The sequence below is a fragment of the Podarcis gaigeae genome, assembly GCF_964106915.1.
Source record: "Podarcis gaigeae genome assembly, chromosome: 13".
NCBI classification, from domain to species: domain Eukaryota; kingdom Metazoa; phylum Chordata; class Lepidosauria; order Squamata; family Lacertidae; genus Podarcis; species Podarcis gaigeae.
The window spans coordinates 40148952-40172173 of record NC_139689.1 but is presented as its reverse complement, the minus strand read 5'-3'; the positions used below and the strand labels follow the sequence as shown (position 1 = coordinate 40172173).

At 43.7% G+C, this 23222-nt stretch overlaps 1 protein-coding gene across 11 annotated transcripts in view; it reads left to right on the top strand.

Annotated features, from left to right (window-relative positions):
- ZNF385C (zinc finger protein 385C) overlaps nt 1–23222 on the top strand; it is a 167082-nt gene that overhangs the window by 77937 nt on the left and 65923 nt on the right. Inside the window, exon 1 of one of the 11 annotated variants that reach the window (XM_083709457.1) lies at nt 15558–15652. The exons of 9 other annotated variants lie outside the window; for them this stretch is intronic. In XM_083709457.1, coding sequence (XP_083565583.1) covers nt 15643–15652 — 10 coding nt within the window. In that variant the 5' untranslated portion in view covers nt 15558–15642. One more of the 11 variants, XM_083709456.1, reaches the window with a different exon arrangement.

Genomic DNA, 23222 nt, shown 5'->3' with positions numbered 1-23222 from the left:
TGTTTTAAATTTGTTGTTAGCCGCCCTGAGCCTGGTGTTTGAACTGGGAAGAGTGGGGTATAAATAAAAAATTATTATTATTATTATTTATTAGTGTATCTACCCCTGGATGTAAGGGATATGAGTTTACCGATGTGATGATGTCATATGTTTCATCCACAAAACATAACAGGGCATACACATGAGCATACAAGTGATGGAGATTGGCAGCAGCCACACAAGTCCGAATAAACTCCTTCCCAAGAGGATTGGCTAGCAAAAGTATGGGACAATGCACTGTCAGGACATTGGACATTCCTGCATTGTAGGGGGTTGGACTAGATGATCCTTGGGGTCCCTACCACATCTATGATTCTGTAACCTCTAACATGTTCTTAGACCTCCACCGTTGTGCTTCAAAATCTTCAGTAGATATCATTGCCTTTACCTACATACAGTACTTCATATCCATGATTAGTTTTTGGTTTCTGTTTACCCATAGGGAATAACGTGTTATATTTTATGAATATAACATATAATTTAGCTTGTAAGCTCCTTGGACGCATTGATAGCATTAACAGTAACGAAAGCTGCAATAGAACATGGCCATCCCTAAATGGCTTGCACAACCAGGTTAGAAAAACAGAACTCCTAGCTTTGAATAGTTTAATTTCAGATAGGGTTTATTGCTGTCATTCCCCAGAGTTAAGTTTCCTCAGGTATATTTGGGTCATCAGAGGCTATTGAGTGTTACCGTTTTCTTATTTTTACAAATTGTTCATCCATTAACAAGGGCATTTATGTTCACAGTAGGATTAAATAGTCCTACCAGTTTATGAAGTGAGTATATTTTATTCATGCTGTGCCAGCGTGAGGATTTTGTGGGCCAAAGAGTAGCAGACCTGCCTTAAGGAAAGTGCTGAAGGAATAGACCCAAATTCTGACTTCCTCAGGGGCTCAGTTTCTGCCCCTCCCCAGTTCACCTTCTGGAATAGTTGATAGGATAAAGATATTTGCAGTGCCAGATGTTCAGATGAAAATGTGTTTCCAGTTTGTCTACCTTGCTAACACATGGTAGGCCCATGTTGATCAGGGTGAAGTAGAACAATCTGGGCTTTTATCCCCCCCCCCCCTCCACCTCAGTGCACAATCCAAGTGGATATTTGGAGAGATCTTTAAAGATAGAAATTGCCATAGCCATTGGCTAACCCTGAGCAGCGGAGACTTATGGGTAAAGTACAAAGCTGTCATTTTTCATTCAGCCTCAAAGACTGAGCTGTTTTATATGCCCAGATTGGAAGTCATGTGCAATATACAATCTGGTGATCTGCTCAAGCCCTGCTCTCTTCTTGTCACTTTTTCTCAGGCTGTAGAAAATGAAGGGGATGGTAGACCTTGATAGAAAGTGAAGAGGGGGCTATGGGGAAGAGGTGGATAGGAGGAGTGGCTTTTTCACAATTATTTTGTGCAAGCAGACAATAAGAGATGCACACACACGAGGAAACTGAGGAGCACGTGAGTAAAAACATTAAAACCACCAGCAAAATATTATTTAAATACCATCCAGGGAGGTGATTGGACCTTTGGACACCAATGAATAGAAAGTGCACTAGGAGGAAAATGAGATTGCAGAACAGCTAAATAAATGATTTGCATCTATCTTTATATTGGAAGATATAGGGACAATCCCTGTTCCTGACCTAAGTTTCTCAGGAAGATAGTCTGAGGAACCAAGGGAAATAGTGGTGGCAAGAGACTAAGGTTGCATACACTCTATATATTTAAAAAACATTCCCTCCTTCCACCCCAAGATTCCTGGGAACTGTGCTTTACTCCGGACAGAGCTACAATTCCTAGCACCTTTAACAAACTACAGTTCTCAGGATTCTTGGGTGTGTGTGTGTGTGCTTTAAAAGTATGGTATGTTGTTGTTGTTTAGTTGTTTAGTCGAGTCCGACTCTTCGTGACCCCATGGACCAGAGAACGCCAGGCACTTCTGTCTTCCACTGCCTCCCGCAGTTTGGTCAAACTCATGCTGGTAGCTTCGAGAACACCATCCAACCATCTCGTCCTCTGTCGTCCCCTTCTCCTTGTGCCCTCCATCTTTCCCAACATCAGGGTCTTTTCCAGGGAGTCTTCTCTTCTCATCAGGTGGCCAAAGTATTGGAGCCTCAGTATGGTATATATGCAGTCAAAGTTCTATACCTTACAGACAAATTAAAAACTCTCAGATCCCTGGCTCCAGATGGCATTCACCCAAGAGTTCGTAACAAACTCAAATGTGAAATTGCTGATCTTCTAACAAAGTATGAAACTTGTCCCTGCTCAGCCTCCATACACAAGGGCTGGAAATTAACCAATGTGGCACTCTTTTGGGGGTGTATCTGGGAAATTACAGACTGGTGAGCTTAATGTCTGTTCCAGGAAAACTGGTGGAAAGCATTATTAAAATAGAATTAGCGTCCCTGTAGAAGAACAAGTTTTTCTGAAGCAGAACCAGCATGGCTTTTGGAAGGGTAAGTCCTGACTCACTAATGTAGTGGAAGGCTTTGAGAATGCCAACAAGCATATAGATAGAGGTGACTTAGACTTTCAACAACCTTTGAATAAAATCCTCACTAAAGAACTTATAAACGTAGCAGTCATGGGACAGATCGCCTTATACTGTAGATAGGGACTGGTTAAGGAACAGGAAGCAGAGAGTGGGGGCCCCTCTAGAGTGGGGGTTCGGTTTTTTAAGAGTTGTTGTTGTTTAGTCGTTTAGTCGTGTCCGACTCTTCGTGACCCCATGGACCAGAGCACACCAGGCACTCCTGTCTTCCACTGCCTCCCGCAGTTTGGTCAAACTCATGTTGGTAGCTTCAAGAACACTGTCCAACCATCTCGTCCTCTGTCGTCCCCTTCTCCTTGTGCCCTCAATCTTTCCCAACATCAGGGTCTTTTCCAGGGAGTCTTCTCTTCTCATGAGGTGGCCAAAGTATTGGAGCCTCAGCTTCAGGATCTGTCCTTCCAGTGAGCAGTCAGGGCTGATTTCCTTCAGAATGGATAGGTTTGATCTTCTTGCAGTCCATGGGACTCTCAAGAGTCTCTTCCAGCACCATAATTCAAAAGCATCAATTCTTTGGCGATCAGCCTTCTTTATGGTCCAGCTCTCACTTCCATACATCACTACTGGGAAAACCATAGCTTTTACTATACGGACCTTTGTCGGCAAGGTGCTTTTTAAAGAGTACATTCTACAAAATGCCATTGATGCAATCATTATAATATGTATCAATAATTGTGTGCTTCTGGTAGATTTATACTTGACTCTCCACCCATCATTCTACTTCATTAGTTGTTCCACGGCGCTTCCCCGATGCTATCATATTATTGCTGTCTGGAGTATGATATATGCTCTATAGTGCAACAAAAGCGGGACAACCTCCCCACCCCCTCAGAACATTTGTGATATTAAAAGTTATAGGAATTTAGCAGGACATAATGGGACATGGACTGACTGGAAAAAGGCTGAAAATTTATAATCACCCATATACTATCATGAGCACAAATAATAACCTACAATAAAAAGGACATCTGGAGAGCCCTAGCAATAAATGGACAGTTCTCCCAATTGAGGAATGCAGAAAGTAGAGTCTCCCAAGGACCGTACTGGAATCTGTGCTTTTTAACTTGTTCATAAATTACCTGGAGTCACAGATAAACAATGAAGTAGCAAAGTTTGCTTTTAGTATCATCTTGAACAAAGATGGTTAATACCATGTGAGGAGTTCCGAAAGGATCTCTCCAAACTGGTTGAATGGGCAGTAAAATGACAAATGCAATTCAGTGTAAACAAGAGTGCAGTGATATATTGGGGCAAAAATGCTAATTTCTGAACTGGCAGTGACTGACCGGGAACGTCAGAGTAGAAAGCTTGATGAAGATATTGAGCCAACGTGCAGCAGCTGTGACAAAGGTGAATTCAATGTTAGGGGTCATTAGGAAAGGGATTGAAATTAAAACTGCCAATATCACAGTGCCATTATACAAATCCATGGTGAGACCATTCTTGGAATACTTTGGGTAGTTCTGGTCTCTATGCCTCAAAAAAGGATATCGTGGAGCTGGAAAAGCTTCAGAAAAAGGCAACCCAAATAATCAAAGGGCTGCAGCAACTCTACTGTTTCGGAAGGTTACAACATCTGGGGCTTTTTATTTGAAAGAAGTGCTAGTAATAATGGCCCGTGATAACTGTGTGTATAAGGTTATATATGGCTTGGAGAAAACGAATAAGAAGTGTTCCCCCCTCTCTCTTGTACTAGAACCCAGGGCAGTCTGTGAATATGAATGTTGAAAGATTCAGGACAGACGAAGAAATTTTCCACAGAGTGCGTAGTTAAACTGGGAGTGACCTAGCTAAGCCTGGCAGGGCAGCTTACTCTATGGCATTAACCCCTTCATGCATTAATTAGAATTAAGCATGTTGGTTTTATGAGGCTGGTTATCCCATGCCATCAGCCCCAGCTATTTTGGCTAGGAATGATGGTAGTTGTAAGCTAGCAATATCTGGAGGATATTGTATATTGGGATAGAGCATTGCAGCTAAGAGAGAGTGGCTGGTCTATGACAATCAGATATGTTCATGGCAGCGGTGAGATTTGAATCGGGAACGTTTTGGTTCATGGTTCAGTTTCTGAGTCACCATGATACAGCAGCTTTCTAGCAGGGATGGTGTTGAGAGACTTGAGAGATAATGTGAATCCTTCCTATAAATAGTTTCTTTCTTTCTGCATATGTTCTGGAAAACTGTGGTTAGAATGTCAGCCTTCAAGCAGCTATTCATCACCTTTTAAACCTTAAGTGATTTGTGAAGGGTAAATGATGGATGGGTGGTGATTGGATACAGCTCCTCAGAACGGACGTAAGGGAAGAAAAGCTCGTGTGTAACATCTGGAGAGGGGGGGAAATGCTAGTGGACAGGGAAACCTTACGCATGAGTGTCACTTTATTTCAGAACATTGTGGCATAAAGTATCCTTCAAGAGATACCAAAGGAGCAAATACTGTAAGTCCATTAGACACACTCTGGAAGGACTCTGGAAAGAGTGAGTATGGAGAGGATTGGGAATATGCTCTCATTCCACAAAAACAAAACAAATAAACCTGCAGAAAGTGATGGAGGGCATGGAATTCAGCTTCCTGAGAATCCCACCTTGGTTATTTATTTTTAATTAAAAAATTCAGGCAGCAAAGAAAGTATGGTCGTGGCTGCTGAAATTTCTTGAGTAAACTTGAGTAAAACAGAGCTTTCCAAAACTGTGTGTTGCGACACTTTAGTGTGTCGGCTGCATTGTGGAGTAGTGTCATGCGAATGCTCCCTGCGATCCTTCCGGTGCTGGAAAGGGGTTAGTTTCCCCTCTGGTTTGCTAGTCGCGGAATGATGCATATCTAAAAAGTGTGAAACCAACATGAAAAGTTTGGAAAGCTCTGGAGTAAGATTTCCATTAGTTTGGAGTGGGGCCTCTGTCCTTTGCACAGACATCTACTCTTGATTAGCAACCCGGAATAAATTGTGCAAATACCATGTAAATATGATAACGTTGCTTAATTTATATGGGTTGCAGAATTCACTTTTCTTGCCTTGCAATTTATTTGTTTGTTTAGCATAACGAGTGCATACTACTTGATCCTGAAAAGGGACTGACGCAGGGGAGCCAAACAGATTGAAGTAGGGGAGAACACTTCTAGAACTGGGAATGTCATGTTAGAAGACACAGAGATGCAAGTGGTATATGAAAACAAGATCAGCCTTGTGGAATTGATCGCGTGGTCCCTTAAGGTGTTTCGGTTAACTCAGCCCCCCATCTCTGTAGGTCATGCCATCAAACACAGGTGAGCTCCCTGTGACATACAGACAGCAGCATCTAAAAATAGGAGAATAGCGCCTGGCTTCAAAAACAGTCAGAAGCTGCCAGGCAAGCCATGATCAGTTTGTTGTGAGCATACATGCAAAGGAATCAGTGTGTAGCTGCTTCAGCTGTGTACATGCTTAACAAGGGAAATTTTGTTCTGGGCAAAACTCCACATTGCCTGGCATCCTGCCTTTAACTGTAGCAGTCCATGATGGTCCAGAGGAAAGGAGGGAAGAAAACCAATTGGACGCAGCCGAGGTACCAGATTTCAGTGTGGATTTTTTTTAAAAAAACCACAGATTATAGATAGCGGATGTATTCCACTTAATAAAGAACATAATAAAAACTGCTTTTTGTTAAGCAGAACCGTTCTCTCTCTCACCCAAACCTTTATTTTCCCCTAGGATCATGTGGACTAGAACCCTCTCTTTGAACGGAAAGAAAAAGAACACTGTCATCAGTTTGCTTAGGAATCTATTAAGAATCTACAGGCCATAGAGAAGTGCTTTGGGGGAGCAGCCTACTCCTTGCCTAGCTAATGGAATGGAAATCGGTTATCATCCCGAGCGGTTTCCATGCCAACCTGTTCAGCAGAGCAGATACCATTGAAATGCGATGGATTAAAAAGCCCCTTGCTTAACTGACCCTTGATACCTGTTAAGGGCTAGTGTGATTATAATGAGTGCTAATTACACACACTTAGATCAGAGCCGTTTGTCTTGCTGTGTGGATATGAAGGCCGCATCTCAACTTGGTTTCTCATAGAGGAGAGGGCCTTTTCTGGCAGAGCTTGTTTATGTACGGATCAGGTGCTGTAGCTGTTAACCTGGATTAAATTATTACTTGCTCTCTGCACCAGTGTTACCCTGAAAGGCTCTAGTTGCCTCTACGCTTGCACATACCTGAGTGGAGTTCTTTTTATGGATGCTTATTACTATTTTATCATTTGTATAGCATTGTCACTGTGTGAAATGCAGCCAGAGCTCATCTCACGGCCTTTGGGGTGGAAGGACACTGCCTCCATATTAATGGAACACACGTGGAGTTGAGGAACAGGCAAGCTCCCTGCTTTCTTCCCAAGAAATGCACACAAAAATACTAGGAAATGCATTTAGGAAGGGGATAAGTTCAACAAATTTGATCAGCATGATAGCAAATTATATGGTGAGGAAAGGAGTCTTAAAAAATAAGAGGGCAGAAATGTCCATCTTACTTTATAATTGGGGTATGCACAGTGGCGTAGCGTGGGTTGTCAGCACCCGGGGCAAGGCAAGTAATTTGCGCCCCCTAACCCATGGATTTGCACCCCCTAACCTGTGGATTTGCACCCCCTAACCCTAACCCCCAGATGTTGCGCCCAGTGCGGCCGGCCCCCCCTGCACCCCCTACACTACGCCACTGGGTATGCATATTACCATTACAGTAAATGTGTTTTGAATATAGAACAAATCCCCAAGGAGTAGTTGTGCTTGTTGCAACAAAAACAGCCAAGAGCACTGTGGCTGTTCAGTTGCTTCCACACCAGCCCTTTTCTCTGAAATGATTGTCCTTTGTTAACTCACTTTTTACAGAGCATCCAGACAATATTGTCAAGCTGTTGCAGTCCAGTATTTTTTGTTGCAGTCCGGAGTTGTCCTCCCGCGTCCCGCCCAGCCACCCCCGCTTCACGATTACTTAACAGTTGTTTTGTACATAATAAAACAAAATTGCGACACCAGCCGTCTAGTGTGGAAAGGACAGCACTATTATGGCTAATGAACACTTCTTGATTCAGCCTGTTTCTCCTTCTTGACAAACACAGCTGGTTCCAGGTGAGCACTGCTGGGGAAATTAGGGCTTTTATTCATAAAATCATATAATTGCAAAGTTGGAAGGGACTATGGATCATCTAGTCCAACCCCCTGCAGTGCAGGATTTCTTTGCCCAAGATGGGGTTTGAACCCACAACCCTGAGATTAAGAGTCTCATGCTCTACTGCAGAGCTTTCCAAACTTTTCTTGTTAGGTAAAGGGACCCCTGACCATTAGGTCCAGTCGTGACCGACTCTGGGGTTGCGGCACTCATCTCGCTTTATTGGCTGAGAGAGCCGGCGTACAGCTTCCGGGTCATATGGCCAGCATGACTAAGCCGCTTCTGGCGAACCAGAGCAGCGCACAGAAACACTGTTTACCTTCCTGCCGGAGGGGTACCTATTTATCTGCTTGCACTTTGACGTGCTTTCGAACTGCTAGGTTGGCAGGAGCAGGGACCGAGCAACGGGAGCTCACCCCATCGCGGGGATTTGAACCTGCCGGCCTTCTGATCGGCAAGTCCTAGGCTCTGTGGTTTAACCCACAGCACCACTGTGACACGCTTTTTAGACATGCATCATTTCGCGACACAGTAATTCAGTTTTACTAGCAAACCGGAGGTTAAACTAACCCCTTTCCAGCCCCGGGAGGAGCATTCTCGTGACACACCTACACGCTGCAGCCAGCACATTAACGTGTCGTGACACACAGTTTGGAAAACTCTCCTCTGCTGACTGAGCTGTCAGCAGCTGAAACTGACATTAGTGCAAAAATGTCAGTTTCTGCTGCCACAGAGGGCAGTTTCCTCATTGTTTGTCCGTTTATAAATAGCAATCATACTATTTCGTTATAAGCAACGGAAATAAAAGAATTTGGGGAAACCAGGAAAGTCTCTCCCCACCCTCAATTGCAGGAAGAGAAAATTACCAATTTAAAGGGCAAAACCTGGACACTATTCAAGGGGCAAGTGAGCAGATGTTGATCACAAATCCGCCAGCCGTGTTCATCTGGAAGCAATAAAACGGGCTATACCTACGAGGATAGAACTTCTGATTATTGTTGCAGGGATGCTGAATCAAACTTGTGGGTGAACCAAGGAAGGTTCTAGCCACAGGGAAAGGCATGGCTGGATTGTGACCACTATTGTATTAAGCGCTTGTGTGGAACCCTCCGTTTCAATTCGGCTTCCAGAGGCTTGTGGAAAGCATTAAAGAGCCATACTATGGAAGCAACCAAAGAACGATTTATTGTCAAACAAACTTTTGTGGGCTGGAGTCTACTTCATCAGATACATAGAGTGTTATTCTCAGTTGGGCAGATATATACATAGAAGTGTGTGTTTGTGTTAATATAATATTAACATGATACTATTATGTATAATATTAATATTACAATATACTATAACTGTTCAACGGTGGAAAGGTCTCCCTTGGGAGGTTGTGAACTCTTTTTCTTTGGAGGTTTTTAAGCAGATGGTGGACATCTGCCATGGATGCTTTAGCTGAGATTCCTGCATTGCAGGGGGTTGGACTAGATGACCCTTGCGGTCCCTTCCAGCTCTATGATTCTGTGGTGTGTGTGTGTGTGTGGAGGGGGCGTTATTGGTTTCTTTTCGTTCTTATTATGACTATTTATTTTGTGCTTTTTGCCTTGTACTTTTATGCTGAGACCTGCAGATGAAGGGCAGGATGCAAATTTAATAAATAGTAATAATAAATAAGGGACGCGGGTGGCTCTGTGGGTTAAACCACAGAGCCTAGGACTTGCTGATCAGAAGGTCAGAGGTTCGAATCCCCACGACGAGGTGAGCTCCCATTGCTCCTGCCAACCTAGCAGTTCGAAATCACGTCAAAGTGCAAGTAGATAAATAGGTACCGCTCCAGCAGGAAGGTAAACAGTGTTTCCTTGCGCTGCTCTGAGTCGCCAGAAGTGGCTTAGCCATGCTTGCCACATGACCCGGAAGCTGTACGCCGGCTCCCTCAGCCAATAAAGTGAGATGAGCGCCGCAATCCCAGAGTCGGCCACGACTGGACCTAATGGCCAGCGTTCTCTTTACCTTTACCTTACTAATAAATAAGAATACATACAGGTCGTACCTTGGTTTTCGAACAGCTTAATTCTTGAACGTTTTGGCACCTGAACCCCCGCAAACCAATCAGAACCCAGGCTTTGGTTTCCGAACGTTTTGGAAGTCGGACGGACTTCCGGAACCGATTCCGTTTGACTTCCAAGGCACGACTGTGTACAGAGAGTGTGAGTTCTGAAACAGTAGCATCAAAAGAAAAAGAAGAGGCACAGTAGGTCTGAGACATTTTTAAACAAAGCTCAAATGTATGCAAGTTAACCACAGGGACCATTCACAACAGCAGAAGCTGGTGATAAATCGTAGCTTTGATATGCTAGTTTTACAACTGTAGTGGGGAGGGGGGGAGTCCAGCGTGCCAATTAATAATAGAAAGCAAAATATAGAATAGACGTTCTCACTGAGCTAGAGACTTCTTGCAGGTTGTCTCTGTCTTAACAGCACAGGTAATTCATTCATAGCCAAGGAATGTTTGCCTTTCAGCAACCTGCTCGGCATCCACATCCGTTAGCTGGTTGGGCGGCTGCCTGATTAGGGGAAGGGGACACTGGATGGACCAGTGGTTTTCATCTGATAACAGAGAAGTCAATGCTTCTATTTAAAAAGAAAGCCTCCCCCCCCCCAATCTGAGAGCAGAGCCTTCTTTGCTTATGCTCATATGTATTTTAAATCTAAGAAGATATTACTTTCCTTTCCTTGACTTTTTAAACAGCTAAGGAAAAAGGAAAAATCTCTCTCTCTCTCTCTCTCTCTCTCTCTCTCTCTCTCTCTCTCTCTCTGTGTGTGTGTGTGTGTGTGTGTGTGTTTGTGTGTTTGCTATCAAACACTACATTTTTTGTTCAGTAGGTTTTGCACTTCCTAACACTCAAGATTTCAAGCTGTTAAGAATTCCCTTAGCATTTTGTGCCCTCTCTGATGCTCCCTTTTCCCAGTTGTGCTGTACAGAACTCTCTGAAGCCCTGGGTACAGCAGATCCGCTCGCAGAATCATGTTCAACTGATTGGTTAGATTAGGTTATTAACTCTACGGAACACTGTCCTTCCTGAGCATGCTTACTTGGAATTAAGTCCCACTGTAGACAATGAATCTTACTTCCCGGTAGGCATGTACAGGATTGCACAATATTTTATTTAGTTAGAGAGGTGCATCCTGATTAATCTGGAAGCAGATTTTTAAACAAACAAACAAACAAACAAACAAACAAATAAAGCAGGTACAGTGGTACCTCGGGTTACAGACACTTCAAGTTACAGATGCTTCAGATGCACTGTGCAACTCAAATGCCCCACATACCTGGGACTAAGCCTCGTTAGACTCAGTACCATTTACCTCTGAGTAGACATGGTTAGCATTGCTTCAGGTTACAGATGCTTCAGATTACAAACTCCGCTAACTCGGAAATAGTACCTCAGGTTAAGAACCTTGCTTCAGGATGAGAACAGAAATTGTGCTCTGGTGGCAGCGGGAGACCCCAATAGCTAAAGTGGTACCTCAGGTTAAGAATAGTTTGAAGTTAAGAACGGACCTCCAGAACGAATTAAGTTCTTAACCTGAGGTACCACTGTATTATAACAATCATCTTGGAAGAGGCATTCTAGAAGGCAGGAATGCCTCTACTGTAGGGTCTGCTGTGTAGAAGCACTGTGCAACTCAAATGCCCCACATACCTGGGACTAAGCCTCGTTAGACTCAGTACCATTTACTTCTGAGTAGACATGGTTAGCATTGCGCCGCAAAGCACTTAATTGATTTGATTGACAGCTTTAATATTTAGCATGAGGATAGTGTTTCTGAATCAGAATGCAGAGCATGTGAGAATGAAAGACAGGGCCAGACCTCTTGGTTTCTACTCTATATTTTCTCTGTCTGCAGCCATATTTTTTTTTTTCCAAAACACCAATTCTGTGCATAAGTTTGTATCTGCTTTTAGAAAGCAGAGACTGATTCCTTGCCCTTTCCATGATGAAAGATAGCATATCTCCCTCTCCCTGCCCCCACCCTGGTTCAACACCTGAGTCTTTATTCTGATTGCTGATTCTCCAGTTACCAAGCCAGCGAAAGGCAGGGAGGGGGGAGAGCAGGGAGAGGAAGAGAGACATTTCTTTCAGCTTTATTAATTTGGGTCCTAATCTTCTTCCTGATCAAACTGCTCCCCTTCCTATGGCCCCTGGAATGACTAAGTGAAGAAAATTTGCTTGGGGAAGCTAGTGATCTTGGTTGACCCTAGAATTAGGTCTACCAAAATTACTTCTTTTTCCTCTCCAGAATGGATCAGTCAGTCTCCTCCAGATTTGTTAGAGAGGTCTTAAGAAAGTATGTGGATGGATACACGGACAGACAGCAGGGACTTGGCAGCAGGCATTTCTGAGCAGCAGTTAAAATAAAAGAACCGTATGCAAGATGCTTCAATGATACTCAGCAGAAACACGCACAACCCAACCAGACGCCATATTTTCAGATACTATTTTAGGTCTCTTGATAGGTTTAGCATCTTGATATGTTTCCAGTTTCCTCGCCCCACTGGTAGGGCTGTTCCAAGCAGGGTACTACAGGGCAAGGTTTGCTGGCAAAGCTTGGCCACAGCATCTTTAGTCACACTTTGGCTTTTAGTACCACCATCCTGATATAGCAGGTGATGCTTTTCCTGGCATGGAGACAGGTCGACGGCTGGGGAAAGGTTTACCTGTCCATGTCAGGTTACTGTTAAAGGCCCAGGAACAAGTTCAGTGACTTAGTGGTGGAGCACATATTCTAGGTTCCAGGCCCTGGTAGGAGCTTCTTAAGCCCCCGTGTTAACACTGCTCCACCTCTGCACCCACAAACCTGCTACTATTACAAACCTTTTAACAAAGTCGTCCTTAGGATGCTGTGTGTTTAAAAACATTCCTTTTGTCATTTGTTCTATATAACACATTGTAATCATGACAATAACTGTGTGGGTGGCTAGGCAGGACCTCCATGTTGCAGAGACACCACAGCAGCAGCTGGATAGCTCAGTTGGTTAGCGCATGGTGCTGATAATGCCACGGTTGCAGGTTCAATCCCTGTGTGAAACAAGTGCATATTCGTGCATTGCAAGGGGTTGGACTACTACTGGGAGCCGCTGCCAAGACCACATAACACCGGTCTTGAAAGACCTACATTGGCTCCCAGTACATTTCCGAGCACAATTCAAAGTGTTGGTCTGACTTTTAAAGCCCTAAATGGCCTTGGTCCAGTATACCTGAAGGAGCGTCTCCACCTCCATCGTTCTGCCCAGACACTGAGGTCCAGCCCTGAGGGCCTTCTGGCACTTCCCTCACTGCGAGAAACCAAGTTACAGGGAACCAGGCAGAGGGCCTTCTCGGTAGTGGCACCCGCCCCATGGAACACCCTCCTACCAGATGTCAAAGAGAAGAACAACTACCAAATTTTTAGAAGACATCTGAAGGCAGCCCTGTTTAGGGAAGCTTTTAATGTTTAACAGACTATTGTATTTTAATATTTTGTTGGAAGCTGCCCAGAATGGCTGGGGAAGCCCAGCCAGATGGGTGGGGTATAAATAATAAATTCTATTCTATTCTAGATGATCCTCAGGGTCCCTTCCAACTATGACTCCGTTTCTGTGTATTCTTGCACAAGAGTAGTCTCTCTCTGTATAGGCCACCCTGGGGACTCAGCAGATTTTTACCCCAAGTGCAGTAGGAGAAAATGGCAACCCTTTGTTTCTACGTGAAAAAAAAATAAAGGGGTGGATTTGGAAACACCATTAGGAATGGTGCAAATCTAGGACCTCGTAACTGAGGGATATCCTGTATAATCCTAATAGGTGTGAGGTTACAGTGATTTGCCCAAGGTCTCTGAAGTTGCATCCACACCATCCATTTAAAACACATGGCTTTCCACAAATAATCCTGGGAACTGTAGTTTTGTGGGGGCTGGGGAGTAAACTACAGCTCCCAATAGTCTTTAGAGGAAACCATGTGCTTTAAATGTGATGTACCGTATTCTTTGCTCTATAAGACTCACTTTTTCCCTCCTAAAAAGTAAGGGGAAATGTGTGTGCCTCTTATGGAGCGAATGCAGGCTGTGCAGCTATCCCAGAAGCCAGAACAGCAAGAGGGATTGCTGCTTTCACTGCGCAGCAATCCCTCTTGCTGTTCTGGCTTCTGAGATTCAGAATTTTTTTTTTCTTGTTTTCCTCCTCCAAAAACTAGGTGCGTCTTATGGTCTGGTGCGTCTTATAGAGCGAAAAATATGGTAAATGTGACCTCAGTGAGCATTAAGGCAGAGCAGAGATTTGAACCCATATCTTTTTCTACCAAATCTAAAGCTCCATTTGCTGTGCCAAGTTGACGCTCTGCTTGGTTACATTTTCAAACAACAGTACATTGACTGTTCTGACCTGACCTGACCTGACCTGAAATTATAGAATTTCATACAACATTGAATGTGCAAAGTGCTCTTGGGCTCTCCTCTCATTCATCCTTGGATCAACCCTGTGAGAGGTTCCAAAGCCCATATTAGAGTAATACCTATATTGTTGTTGTTGTTGTTGTTGTTTAGTCATTTAGTTGTGTCCGACTCTTCGTGACCCCCTGGACCAGAGCACGCCAGGCACTCCTGTCTTCCACTGCCTCCCGCAGTTTGGTCAAACTCATGCTGGTAGCTTCGAGAACACTGTCCAACCATCTCGTCCTCTGTCATCCACTTCTCCTTGTGCCCTCCATCTTTCCCAACATCAGGGTCTTTTCCAGGGAGTCTTCTCTTCTCACGAGGTGACCAAAGTATTGGAGCCTCAGCTTCAGGATCTGTCCTTCCAGTGAGCACTCAGGGCTGATTTCCTTAAGAATGGAGAGGTTTGATCTTCTTGCAGTCCATGGGACTCTCAAGAGTCTCTTCCAGCACCATAATTCAAAAGCATCAATTCTTCGGCGATCTGCCTTCTTTATGGTCCAGCTCTCACTTCCATACATATACATATAAATATACCTATATTAGGCTAACCAAAATATCACAAAAGAGTGTGGGGACTTTTTAGTTCTCCAAACTCTTCAGTATTTCCATTTTACAAATGGAGGGAGAAATGAGGTTCTGGGTGTGGACGAAAAATCCCCAAAGCCACCCACGAAGCCCATGGCTGAATAGACATTTGGTTACTTCATGGGATGTCATCAGTTCTCACGTGGGCCATTGGCTCAAAGGCACTGCTGCCCAATTATACAGCGGAACTCATTGCCACATGATCTCCAGTCATTAAAACAACAACAAAAGGATGCACAAGTTGAGCTTTCAGGTGGGGAAGGAAGGCCATCCACAGCTGTTACCTGCTGTCCAGTCGAACCGAAGTGTCAGTGAATGCTTAAAAAAAATCACAAGGTCATATGAAGTCTTTTGTGTGTGCGTGTGTGGCTGAAAGTTGTTGGTTTTTGTTTTTGTTTTGCTTTTGGCAGCGTTTCTTAGCCAGGTTTGTTTTAGTGGCGAAAGAATACTGTCTGCGTGTTCTTTCGCCTTTCAAAGAAGCTAAAAGAGAGGTGGGTGTTTCCTGACACCCCCCTTCCTCTTTCATCTCCCGCCCCCCTCCCGCACGCTTACCATCCAATTTCGATGTTAATACCTCATCTTTGTTTGCGCGGACCTCTGCTGAGAGCAGTTACGGAGGCTAATTTTTCCATCTGTCCTGCTTGGGCCAGCGACTGGGAAAGCGTGGCTGCCGTTCCCTCCTTTAGGGCACTGATCAGCCGAGCGTTAAGCTTTTAATTGAGGTGTAAGTGTATCGGCTCAAGGGGGAGGCAGTGGTCGGCGGGGGGTGGCGCGCTGGCGCAGCAGTTGCGCGCCGCGCGTCTCGGCGAAGCAGCAGCACACAGCGGCGCCTTGGCGAACCCGAAGAAGCGGCCAGCTCTCCAAGCTCCGTTGCGATGCTGCTAGGTGAGTGCCGCGCAACTTTCTTCCCACCGCCTCCTGCTTTTGGATGAAAACTGTGCCGATTGCATGTGTCTCTGTCCCCTCTCCTCCTCTCCAACCCCGCCATCCCAATGGAAAGCAGTGTCGTGTGAATTTAGGAGGTGAGTGTTTTTTCCTTTCCCCGGTGCGTGTGCGCGCGCGAGTTGGTGTGATTGTAGAGGTTTTGGCAGCCCAGGAGGGCATCGGTGCCCTCACCTGCTTCGCCTTATTGCCCCCAGAGTGGGGTGTTTATACAAGGCCAAAAAAAGGCTCAAGGGGAGTCCAGGAAAGGTTTAAGTGGCATCCTGTAGGCAGAGAGGGTGGAGGTCTTTTTAGCCGGTTGCGGAGAGGTTGAGAGCGCTTTGATCGGAGTTTTTTGAAACCAGGACATTGCTATAGCTGAATCTAAATCAAGGTGTGTAACTCTGCACTGTCTAAGGGTCCTAGGCAAAAGGAGAGGAAGGATATTGGCTGTTATACGCAAATGAGCACCTTTCCCTGAACTGTTTGGCGAAGCCTAGGTGTTCCCTACTTCCAAGATGCGTGTGTTCTCCTTGAGCCTACCTTTTGTGCATTTCACGCAGCCATCCTTTACATGTTAAGGGCAACCCAAGTTGACTTTCCCACTGGCGGCAGCGGCGGCTGTCTTCTTGTATCACTTTTGTGAATGTTCCTGCATCACTTTTGATGGCAAATTGCCAGATCCTTAAGAAGCCTTTTGCAAGGCGATTGATTGCAGGGTGCGGTGGAGTTTTGATCCAAGTACAGGTGAGAATATTGGTTAGATCAAGTCTGCATGTTCAGATCGACTAAAAAAATTAAGCGTCTCACATATGTTTGTGGGTGTTTCCGTTGGTCCTAAGTGATGTTGTGAGCACCTTGGACGCTATCTTCAGAATCCATTCTCTTCTGTTTTCCTTTTCGTCCCCGTCCCCCCCATATTTTGGATCTTTGTCCCCTTTCCTTTCTGCACTCTGCATTATTCCTCTTCCCATTTTCTTAGGCTTTAAGCTAGCATATTAGTTCAGGGCACAGTCTGCATGATAGAATGAAACAGGGTGAGGAAATGATTCAATTGCAAAACAAAATATGGGTGCAGCATCTTTAAAAATAACTGCTGTTTATGCATGATTCTAAACTAAAATCAGATCAAATATTAATTTAATAATCCAGGCCAGATTTAGAAATGCACCATTTTTGCCTCATCTAGGATGAATTCGGTTTAAAAAAAATAATAAATCTAAGGTGGAATATATGGGAAATATCTGTTTTTCCCCCTAGCATGGACAAAAAGAATTCTGCTATGAGGAGCACAGGAATTCATTGACTGCCTTTATGTCCCTCCATTTAATAACATGCTTTCCTCATAAAACAAAGTGAGCTATGTCACTTTTGATGCACCCTTGTTTTCCAGAATCCTCTTTTGTGAAAAACACATTCATACACTCTCAGTCAGTCTTTCCCCACATCTTGATTACAAGTAGGGTTTGAGTGGGGCTTTTGTTTGGCTAAACGCAGGTTCTAGTCCTGCTAGAGAAATCAAAACGAAAGCAAACAAGGGCCCCCAGTTTACCCTTTGCTCTCCTGATTTCTCTGCAGCTCCGGAGCACTTTGCGGCATTTCCTGGGCTTTTTTTGTGGCGGGAGCTGTTATACATTGGTGATGGTAATTGCAATTATTTATTGATTGCTTGGCCTGGGATGGAATGCAATTCCGCAGCATGGATTAGTGCGTGTCCGCGTGTGTGCACAAAAACCTGGCAGGGGATAAAGCACGGGTGGCAAAAACACGATTAAACGGCTTGGGATCTTGGGGTCCGTTTTGGATTCCTCTGCTTTTGGTGGCCAGATAGGCACTGCTGAAAGGGCAGCGTCTAAGGAGCTGCAGTGCACATTTCTCCCCCCATACATGTGCCAATAGGGGATTGTTTAGCAGGCATTGCACCAGTACCACCTTTAGCTTTCGCTTGTGTGGCTGATATGGCTTTTGTGATATGAGATTTTGGTCCATCTCCTTGCTATACTTGTTAGTCTTGAGAGGCAGTTGCCATTCTGAACGGTGTACATGTATTGCATATACGTGACATAGAGAAAGCGAAATAAAAATCTCTCCCCCCCCCCCATCCCTCTTTCTGTGCTCATTTTGCTCGGATCTGTCCAGTTGTTGTATACGCGTGTGCCTATTTATAAGATCGCCGAGTCTAAGAAAGTCAACCATCTTCTTCATTTGGGCCCTTTTGGACGGCGCTATTTTTCACTGGCAGCGTTGCATGTCAGCTGTCTCGCATGGATCGCTTTAATTTCTTGAATAATCTGAAATGTAATCCATGTCGCACGCCCTTGTCTCACACGGAGCAGCCTTTCCTCATATTCCTGGGATGCGGAACCATTGCTGAGATAATATATCTGGAAATATTTGCCAGGTCCTGTTTGCTTTGGTTTCCTCTTTGCTCGCTTGTTGTCGGGAAGCATATCAGAAAAACAGATACCCCAGATCTTTGGAAGAAAAGAACATAACCTGCAACATAACCTGGGGGGGCAAGGAATGCACATTTCCCCCTGCTGAAATGACAAATTCAAAATGGGGGAATTTCCCCTTTTGTTGTATTAGATTTTTAAAAACTTATTTAAAAAGACCGCAATATAGCATTAATGACCTTTGCTGGGGGGGGGGGATGATTTGTGGTGAGCGCATTTTAAAAGATAGTCTTACATTTGAACAAAAGGTCTGTATTTTATCTCACACACAAAAGAAACAAAGTGTGATTTTCTTTTATAATTTTTTAAAAAATGAAAAATATCTTTGGGCTCCTTTTCTCTAGTCTGTATGTATAATAACGTATTTTCAAGCACTGATTTGCTGTGCTAAGTGTCCAAACGCAGGAACAGGATGCCAGGCGGAGAGGAGGGGATATGAATTCAGCAATCTGACGATGCCGCTGGAAACCTATATTTTCCCCAACAGAGAGCTATGTGCCACCCCTGGTTTATACACCAATCATGGATACAGCAGCAGGATGTATCCATCAGTCTCCTGTTCTTCTGATCTTTTTGATCAGGATGATTATATAGGGGCATGTCCAAATATAAAAGTTTGCAGTGTGCTGTGCTGTGGTTGCTAAAAGGACTGAAGAGGCATGGGGCACATTGCAGAAAGCGATATTGATGCCCTTGCATTTAGACCAGTGGTGCATGCGTGTTTGAAATAACATTGCTGATCTAATCAGCCTTTCTCAAGAAAGCTAGAGAAATCTGCAGAAATTGACTAGGCAACAAGGGTCCAATGACATCGTTTAACAAATTAATATAAAATGCGCACTTAATTGGATGAAAGGAACAAAGTAGATAACCCTTGTGTCTTTAACCAGGCCAGATTAATTTGCTGCATTGGTATATAAGCTTAAGAACCCATTGGTTAGAATAGTAAGGTAGCAGAATTGTGTTTGTGCGTAATATCTAGTATATGAAAACACGCTGAATTGCAATGATTGAAAAATTGTCATTGCTTATAAAGCTATTTTTTAAAGAAACAAAGAAGCTTTTCCTTTAGCAAGATTAAGGAAAAAAGAACAGATTTTACCATATATTAAGGAGATATTCCGATGAAATGCAATCAGGCAGCTCAAAAAATAATATTAATAATAATAAACCACATATTTTTATGTATATCAGTGTATTGATACAGTGGTGCCTCTTTCTCCAGGCATTTTCTGAGCACCTATATATATATTATCATATCATATATATATAAGCTCATATATATATATATATATATGAATGAGAGAATGCCTGCCCCTGGCCATTGGGAAGGAGATGCTCAGAAAAGGCCTGGATGAAACCTCAGGAGCTGTAATGAAAGGAAAGAGAGAAAATTAGCTAGCGGTAGCTTGCATGAGTGGGAGCTCTGCTTGCTTTTGAGAGGTTCTGCTCTTGTGCAGTAGCTTTTCTCACAGGCCTTTCCTAAGGGTCCCTTGACCCCCCAGGAGTAGCTTTGGGGACCAGTTTCAAGGGGCTGTAGTGGGTGAAGAGGGCAGGAAAGTCATGTTGCATGCACGAGTACATAATTTTTAGATACACAATCCCATATCTTCTCCAGAGTTCACTATCACAAGATGTGAAGATGAAATGAAACATATCGGGCATGTATTCTCCCCCCCACCCCATGCCCATGCATTTTAATCATGTAAGAAAGTTGTCAGTTTGGCTCCCAGTATTATCAGTTTCCTTACTCATTTCCAGAAATGAGTGTCCATAATTGTAGACATTCATTGTCTGAAACAGAGCAGGGCAAAAAACAAACAAACCACAATTCCTTTGGATATAAAACAGCATTTAAAGTTAATTTGTGATAAAATTACAGTGGGAAATATTACAGGTTTGGGTTTCCTTAATTTTGTGTGTGCGAATGGCTTGAACTGATTTGAAACTTTATCTGATTAATATAAATTTTAGGGCTTGCCATAAAGCCTAATGAATTATCATATGGGGATAATTATGCAGTTTTTTTCAAAAGGAAGCCCCACTGAACCCAGTGGGAATTACTCTCAAGTAAGTTTACACAGCATTGCAGAATAAATCTTTTAAAGTTTACTAGCATAGAATTTGATCAAAGTGTCCCAGATCTGTTTTCTTTGTCAACATATTTTGATTGTAATGTTGAAACATTCTCAATTTCTGCTTGTTGTTTTCCCACGTCTAATAATGAACTGTTCCCTTTCTCCAAGAAAGCAAAAAACTTCCTTGTTCCCCCACTCATTTCAGGGGCACTTTTAAATTTATTTTCACATTACACATTTCTATACTACAATGTTTTGCATCTGTAAGCAGTGTACATAAAAACAGTCTTCTTAATATTAGACAAAACTGTCATTTATATAACCTAGTTCTTCAATACGAGATGATATTTTTGCTTGACCTTATTTCGGCTAAAACCATTCCCCCAGTGTTTCTCACCCAACAGTTTATTCTGAGAAGGTAATATTGCTTTTTCAACCTTCCAAATGTGCAGTGCAGAATAAACGGCTATCTGCAAAGTCAGAAGCTTATGCAATGTTGGCAACGGGCTGTTTGCAAGGTTACGTTAGTAGTTGCTGCACACATTTTCATCACTTGTAACCAAGCTATGTACTGATGATTCCCTGGTCCTGAATGGGGTAACTGTGCCCCTGAAGGACCAGGTGCGCAGCCTGGGAGTCATTTTGGACTCACAGCTGTCCATGGAGGCACAGGTCAAATCTGTATCCAGGGCAGCTGTTTACCAGCTCCACCTGGTACGTAGGCTGAGACCCTATCTGCCTGCAGACTGTCTCGCCAGAGTGGTACATGCTCTGGTTATCTCCCGCTTGGACTACTGCAATGCGCTCTACGTGGGGCTACCTTTGAAGGTGACCCAGATACTACAACTAATCCAGAATACGGCAGCTAGACTGGTGACTGGGAGCGGCCGCCGAGACCATATAACACCGGTCTTGAAAGACCTACATTGGCTCCCAGTACGTTTCCGAGCACAATTCAAAGTGTTGGTGCTGACCTTTAAAGCCCTAAATGGCCTCGGTCCAGTATATCTGAAGGAGCGTCTCCTCCCCCATCGTTCTGCCCGGACACTGAGGTCCAGCTCCGAGGGCCTTCTGGCGGTTCCCTCACTGCGAGAGGCCAAGTTGCAGGGAGCCAGGCAGAGGGCCTTCTCGGTGGTGGCGCCCGCCCTGTGGAATGCCCTTCCATCGGATGTCAAGGCGATGGACAACTACCTGACATTCAGAAGACATCTGAAGGCAGCCCTGTTCAGGGAAGTTTTTAATATGTGACATTTTAGTGTATTTTTTATCTCTGTTGGAAGCCGCCCAGAATGGCTGGGGAAACCCAGCCAGATGGGCGGGGTACAAATAATAAATTATTATTATTATTATTATTATTATTATTATTATGCTTGAAGAAGAGGTGTATTCTGAAGAAGAGGTGTATTTTATTACAGGTGTATTCTGCAACATCTTCTTGGTGGATTCATTACAGTGGTACCTTGGGTTAAGTACTTAATTCGTTCCGGAGGTCCGTACTTAACCTGAAACTGTTCTTAACCTGAAGCACCACTTTAGCTAATGGGGCCTCCTGCTGCTGGCGCGCCGCCGGAGCACGATTTCTGTTCTCATCCTGAAGCAAAGTTCTTAACCTGAAGCACTATTTCTGCGTTAGCAGAGGCTGTAACCTGAAATGTATGTAACCTGAAGCGTATGTAACCCGAGGTACCACTGTATTCTATTTTATTAGTTGTTCTGTGATGCTTCCCCAGTGTAACCGTGACAATGCTGTCCAGAGGGTCTACAGTGCAGCTAAATCAGAACAACCGCCTTACCTTAACCTCACCCACCAATATTTGTGGCATGAAAATTATGGGATTTCAGCAGGAAGTTACAGGATGTGCACCAACTGGAAATGAAGCAGTGTGGCTGTGATTCCAGCATTCAGGAGATTGTACTAGATTGCTTCTTTCACCTCTAATATTCAATGATTCTAAACTTCTGCTGCAGGTGGAAGGAATATTTTCTACCTTCTGAGGTTTCCCAGAACGTCAGCCTCTGGACACGCGACTGAGCATTCACACAAGCAGCTCGGTCCATGAGAAGGGGGCTGGGGAGAGAAAGAAACAAAGGCTTGGGACCTTAAAATTCAGTCCTACGTTCCTCAACCAGTCCCCCACTCTCTGCTCCCGTTGAATCAGAAACTCTCCTGTAGCAATTTGGGCAGACTTCTTCTGTGGAGCAGAAGATCTAGGGGGATTAGCATAATTCTTCTGTCTTGTTATGCAATATGACTTTGTTTTCTGCATAATGCTGTCGGAATTAACCATGCTTCCAGATATTCACCCTCCAGCATTTTCGGAAATTTTGCAGCAAAGTCCACAAAGATGAAGTTGTAACTAGGAGCATATGTGATGGTGTTTGGCAAAAATGAGTTTTGAGCTGCTTTGCCTAGCCATTACGCATCAAACGACCTTGCCTAAAGAGATGATTTAGGAGACTAGGGGAATAAATCCTGCTGTCCTGGCAAGGATAGTATTCTTTTTCATATATATATATATATATTATTAAATTTCCTGTTTTACAATTTCAAATGCTCATTTTACATTCTTAAGATATCAATGACTTCCCTTCTTCTCTTTCCATGGTTCATTTTACATATCTTAAATCCCTGCATATTTTACAAAAACTATACCAATGAGTTTTCAGTTTATTACATCCATCAAAACATATTTGCACTGTTGAATTTATCTTAATGCTGCCATCATTTTTGGCTGTACACACTTATTTTCCATATATTCTATAAACGTTTTCCAATCTTCTTTAAACGTATGTTCTTCTTGTTCTCTTATTCTATATGTTAAGTTTGCAAGTTGTGCATATTCTGTTACTTAAGTTGCCATTCTTCTTTGGTTGGGCTTTCCATTTTTGGGCTTACAAAACACCAACCTCAGTTGTTGCATACATAAATAACTTTTTCTGGGGGTTTCAGTCTGAATTATCCCCAACTCTGGTTTTTGGGGAAAGTAATTTAAACATTTC